The sequence below is a fragment of the Delphinus delphis genome, chromosome 5 (genome assembly GCF_949987515.2).
Source record: "Delphinus delphis chromosome 5, mDelDel1.2, whole genome shotgun sequence".
Taxonomy (NCBI): Eukaryota; Metazoa; Chordata; class Mammalia; order Artiodactyla; family Delphinidae; genus Delphinus; species Delphinus delphis.
The window spans coordinates 46,931,639-46,938,046 of NC_082687.1; the positions used below are offsets into that span (position 1 = coordinate 46,931,639).

The following is a 6,408-nucleotide window of genomic DNA, read 5'->3' on the forward strand; positions in this document are numbered from 1 at the left end:
TCAACCACTGCGCCACCAGGGAAGCCCCTGTTTTCTGTTTTTTGATAGTGGCATCCTGGTGTGTATGAGGTGATAACTTGTGGGAAGCAGTCAGCCATCAGAGCAGGCTGCGGACGTGCCAGGCATGCTGCAGCTGCTCGAAGGGACTGTCCCTACTTGTTCCCCTCCTTGTTCCATTCCATGGGAGATAAATTACCAGGGTCCAGAGATCAGAAAGAATGTAAAATGAGACAAGCAAAGCTGTCTCCCCCCTGCACTTGCAGGTTATTTTTGATGATTCTGGGTTTATGGGTTTTCTCCCAGGGAAGTTAACCTTGAGCCGAGACAGTCTTCAGATAATGTAAACCACCGTCTGGCAACCTTCCCTTTTCTAGTCTATATAATCTGCAGCTGTAGCACAATAAAATTTGCCTTGCAACCAGCAGTAGTCTTGGTCCTGCTGACCCCATGTGTCGATGCTATTTCATGTCCTTACCCCTTCCCTTCTGGCTCTGATTGGTTTGATCTTCTTCGTTCGGCTGGTCTTCGGCAATAACTCATTGTGGTTTTGATTTGCATTTCCCTAACAATTAGTGACGTTGAACTTTTTTCATGTGCTTATTGCCCATTTGTATATCTTCTTTAGAGGAATGTGTATTCGAGTCTACCCATTTTTTAATCAGGTTATTTGGATTTTGTTGTTGTAGAAGTTCCATATAATATTAACTCCTTATCAGATATATGTTTTGCTCCCATTCCATAGGTTGCTTTTTCACTGTTGATTGTTTTCTTTGATACACAGAAGTTTTAAAGTTTGAGGTAGTACCCACTGTCTATTTTCAACTGATCCATTATTCTATCTATTTAAAAAAATAATAATCTGTAGCAGCAATGACATAAAAAACAAAAAGAGCCTACCACAGTAGGAAATGACCTAGTCCCTGAATTAATTAAGATGCCTTTTAATGTATTTTGATTGTTTAAGATTGTTGGGTAAGCAATATAAGAAAAAATAAATGTGGCCATATATTATACATAAAGATATTCTACAAATAGTAAGAAAATTTGAAGAGTGTTTTACTTATCTGGACTTTAATATTTCCCATCTGGAAACCACATCTCCAGCCCTTCTTGTATGATGTTATTATATTCATTATATAACTTATTCTTCATCCAGGTGAGCAGCTGTTACTGTGCTAAAGGCTGCCAGTGATGATGGTTTCACATCTCTTATGATAAACTACCCATTTATGTGAAATGGAAACATATAAATCATGCAGAAATTCCCTTGGATCAGAGAGTAGGGTTTCCCCCAGCACAATTAAGTTTGTGGTCAGTTTAGCTGGATCAGCTAAGACAACCAGCCAATCAGATTTTAGGAGGGAAATGGATTTCCTAAATAAGTATGATTTCCAAGAGCATGTTCTCTAAAGAATTTCTCAGGCTTAAAATCAAATACAGGAGTGACTCAGTAGAACAAATACAGGAGCAACTCCATTCTACCACTATGAAGAAAAGTGGCGTTTCTCTCCTTTTGGGTATCATCTTCCTGACTCTGATTGGAGTTCAAGGTAAGGGATTCTGAGTTATATTGGGTTAGTAAAGTCAGAGATGTGAACTGCTAGGAAAGTCTCTTGATTTGCCAGTAAAGGTAACTGCTTTGTGTGCATCAGAAAGTGATGTGAGTCAGTTGTTGTCAGTTATCCAAAGTTCATATCTTGGACCTGCCAAGTCAAATACAAGTCTTCTCAGTCCACGTGTGTGAATTCCTGGCACAGAGTAAGTGTTCAATAAATGTTTGTTGAACTGGGTGATAATGAGATGGAAGACTTTGTCTCCTAAATTATTTTTGTCACCCTGACAGTGTTTCTTGATAAGTATGTCTGTGGTTGACAAATTAAGTATCCAATAATCAGAGAGGTTGTCCCTAATCTGTTTACTAACTTCCTTTGTTATTTGGGGCAAATTAATGAACTTTTCTAGACTTCAGTTTCCTCAGCTGTAAAATGGAAATTTTATAGTTATGCTTTTTCTACCTACTATACAATGTATGGCATATAGGAAGTACTGAGTAAATGTATGTTGAATAAATGAAAAAATTAAGGAATGAAGACAGTGTATTTTAAAGAATTTTCAAAAGTTTAAAGTACTACTGAAAACCAAGGCAGTGGGAAAGATCAGGATGGTGGTGGTAATTAGTTATTGTAAGTGGAGCTTTTTGTTGAAACGAGTACCAACTCCATTTCACTAAGGTCAGATAAAAAATGGCTTTGGGATTTGCTTGAGATACTATGGTCTGCATAGCACACACGAATTAGGTATCTGTGTATCTGACCTGTGATAGACATTTATTGAATATTATAAAAATCCCTTTTCCTAAGGTTGTAAAATATGGTAGTTAAGAGTAATGCCTTTGGACCCAAAGAAACCTGTGCTGAAACCCTGCACTTGTCCCCTAAAAGCTGAAAGGCTTTGTTTTTTACTTAACTTCTCTGAACCTTGGATTCTTTATCTATAAACCGGAGATAACACCTACTCAAAATCTCGTGGTAATGATTAACAGACACTCAGTAAGTGATAGTAATAATCATGACTAAGTCAAATGTATCATTTGGGTGGATCACCTAAATTGAGACATTGCTCTAAATCGATGTTTTCTACCTCTCTTTCCCCCTTAGGAACTCCAACAATGAGGAATGGACGCTGTTCCTGCATCAACACCAGCCCAGGGACGATCCATTCAAAATTCTTAAAGGACCTTAAACAATTTGCCCCAAGCCCTTCTTGTGAGAAAACTGAAATCATGTAAGTAAAAACTCATCCAACACATAGGCTCCAGCAATAAGTTTAGTGTGAGTATTACCCTCAGAACACTTGCCCATTCAGACACTTAAAATGCAGATAGTTGCCCCTCCATAAATCCAGTCTACTTCTTCCTTTTCTTCTAAAAAAACAAGCAATGTCTGGTAGAGGTTAGGAACCAAAGATGACATGTTCATTGTAGAAAATGTTTAATGTAAATGACCCAAAAGAAGAAATTAAAAATCGTCTATAATCCTACCATTCAGTGATAGGTAGTGTTAATCTCTCTGCATATAGTCTTCCAAATCTCCCTCATTGGCTTTGTGTGTACATATATAGATGCTATATATATATATTTATACACACAATATATGTACCCAAAAATAAAATCATACACTACATACTGTTTTGTAATCTGCTTTTACATTAACACTATATAATGAACATTTCCTGTCAGTAAATCTTCTGTAATAACATCATTTTTTCCTAATAATGTCAATTTTAATGGCCAAATTTTATTCTATCATGTGGACGTACCATAATCTATATGACCAACACCTAAATGTAGGTTATTTCCAATTTTTTTGCTATTGAAAACAAACTGCTATTGTAGCAATATTGTGTCTTTAATTCTTTCCTATTAGTAATACCTTTCTAGAGATTAGAATTGCTAGATTAAAGGATATGCCTATTGTAAGTTTTTTGAAACCTAAATCAAGGATGCTGTATAGAATGACTACTCTTATTCTTAGATTAGACAGAAATTAAAGAAAATAGTCTTTAAATTGTTCCTGGAGCGTCTGATGTAATTTTAAAAATTCAACCAGTCTGTTAATCTTGTCTTAAGAAAACATTTTATTGATGTTTTAAGTTGTTTCACTAGAAAATTTAGCAAAATTCATGCTCATTTTCATTGTTTTGGGGGAAAAGAAAGTAGATATATTGGCAACTTGTCTATTTTATATTTTCACTTAAACCTAAATAGCGTTTTCCATCATAACAGAACCAATATTATCTTTAGATTTAACTTTCTCCTATTGCATATACCTGTTGGATTTTTTTAACTTAGAGTTACGTGCTATCCTAGAAATGTATCTAAGTCCCCTCAGTCACTTAAAAAATGAAAAGGCAGGAAAAAGACTGGAAGTCTCAGATGCTTATAGTGATGACACAAGTACCTTTTTAATTGGGGAATTGAATTCTGTGGATAAGATGAAGCATTTAAATTATTAAAAGTAAAAAGAAATATCTTGTTGCTATTTCTTTGGTAGTGCTACAATGAAGAATGGGGCTCAAACCTGTCTAAACCCAAATTCAACAGATGTGAAAGAATTGATTAAAGAGTGGGAGAAACAGGTTGGTGAAAAAAAGGAACAAAATTTTCTTTCTTTTAGAAATTAACTTTGGAAAACAAAGAATCATGTAGTTCCTTTAAGGATACGTTCTTCATTCATGTTATTGTGCTCCTATTTTTTTCGTAGAATGATGTCATCACCTTGAGGTGTAATGGTAGTCTTGCTTACAGTATCACTTGTCTATCTCTCCCACTAGAATGTGTGTTCCATGAGGGTAGGCAGCTTGTCTTTCTTATCCAATACAATAAATGCGTATTGAGTGGTAGACAGTGAGGATAGAAAGGATATAAGGTAGGGAATTCCATGGTGGTCCAGTGGTTAGGACTTGGCACTTTCACTGCCAGGGCCCGGGTTCAATCCCTGGTTGGAGAACTATCGCATGGCACAACCAAAAACAAAAAAAAAGGTAATAAGATAAAGTCCCTTCCTTCTGTAGCAAATTTGCTAACAATTAATTATAGTACAATGTGAAAAATATAAAATAAATATATGTACAAGAATCTTGAAGATAATAGAAGAAGGAGTAATTAACTTTGCCAGAGGTGAGGGGACAGGAAGAAAGGGTTAAGGAAGACTTTTTATATCAGGTGACATTTGATTTGGGTCTTGAAGGATAAGTAGTTCACCAGGAGGGTAAGGACAGCATAAAAAACCGACTAGAATCATGAGCGAGCTCACTGTGTTCCAGGAACCTCGGGTAATGTGGCTGGAGTTTGTGCGGAGGGAGTGAAGGGATTGAGATAGAAAAGTAGACCAGGAAAGGGGGAAGAATCCTGCATGGTGTGCTAAAGGGTTAAGTTTGAAGAGGGCCACAGAATATGTAGTTGGGCACTTGGTTCTGGACTCTGACAGACTAGCAGTTCTGCCACATACTAGCTGTGCAACTTTGGGCAAGTCACCCGCTCCGAGCCTCAGTCTCCTCATCTGTAAACATTGGATGATAATAGTACCAACCTCAGAAAACTATAGTTGGGACAGGTGGGTCATAAGCAAGATTGCAGTGGGGGTAGTAATGAGCCCAGAAAATGGACAGAAGAGAACCAGTCAGAAGGCTACTGCCTCCTCATCAAAGTGAGTGAAATAGAATCAAAAAGAGCCCCTGTGAGACTGAAGCAACTTTAAACTGGTTCTGAGGATAAAGAAAGACCACAGTCTGGAGAGTCCAAATATAATATAAGGAAGGAAAAAGGGTAAGATAGAGAAACATTACCCTTTTTTTTCTGTCTCCTCACAGGTCAACCAAAAAAAAAAGCAAAAAAAAGGGAGAAAATATAAAAAAACCAAGAAAGTTCCAAAAGTTAAAAAATCTCTACATCCTCCTCAAAAGAAGACTACATGAGTTACCATTTTACCAGCAAGTATTTTGTGTTAAAAAGTTTCTTTTTAACTATACTGAAATAATTCCAAAAAGGGATGGCATCTTCATACATAAGCTTGTTGATTTGAACTAGAAAATTTAAAGCATTATTTTGAAATTGTCATTAAAGGTAGCAAGTTGCTTTTAAAATCCAGCTGTGAAGAATTGTTAGAGGCTAGAGTTTGTCTTTGTTCTTCCACCTCTGACCAGCTGAATTTCATCATGCTTAAGCCCACAATCTCCGTAACGCCCACATCTGGACCAATGTCCTCACAACCGCATCCCACACACAACAGCTGCCTGCGAGAACAGCTGTAGGCTTCCCAGGACTCCAGAGAATATCCTGAGGCACACATCAGCAGGCCCCAGCCTGGGAGCATGCTGGTAAGCGGAGCAGTTTGGAATCGAGCTGGACCTCACCAAGCTGCCATGGCCGTCAGCATCTGTATTTGAATCTGCCTGTGGGCCTCTCATACAATGCATCTGAGATATCCGTGCTGTGTATAACTGTACCATTTACATATACATGTACACTCTCTAAGCAAATAATTAAGTGCAAAGCAGTATTGACATATATACCCTGTAGTCTGAAATATTTTCTTTGTTAAAAGACAATGCTATCAATAAATGCACCACTGATCAGAAAACAAGTCTTGATTTTTTAATGTCTCAGACATGTACCTCAACTATTGCACGTGTAACAGTAATTCTCATGTGTCCTTATTCATTTGGTTTCATCTCAAATAAAGTGTAATTGAGATAAAGACATGGAAGTTCTTTAAAGTGCTCTTTGGAGACATAAAAAGACTTCAGCATAAAATCTGACAATACCTTATAACAGCATTGACTTACAAGAGTTTATGCGGTATGCAATTTATTTCCTAATCCTCAAGGCCAATGCTATTCCAATAAGAA

General features: G+C 37.0%; 1 protein-coding gene across 1 annotated transcript; it reads left to right on the forward strand.

Moving 5' to 3' along the window:
* The first annotated feature begins 1,384 nt into the window (after positions 1 to 1,384).
* On the forward strand, positions 1,385 to 6,132 carry CXCL9 (C-X-C motif chemokine ligand 9). Its single transcript, XM_060011695.1, has 4 exons — positions 1,385 to 1,550; positions 2,658 to 2,784; positions 4,053 to 4,137; positions 5,371 to 6,132. The coding sequence occupies exons 1-4, from the start codon at positions 1,385 to 1,387 to the stop codon at positions 5,473 to 5,475; spliced, it is 483 nt and encodes a 160-aa protein (XP_059867678.1). The 3' UTR covers positions 5,476 to 6,132.
* The last annotated feature ends 276 nt before the right edge of the window (positions 6,133 to 6,408 follow it).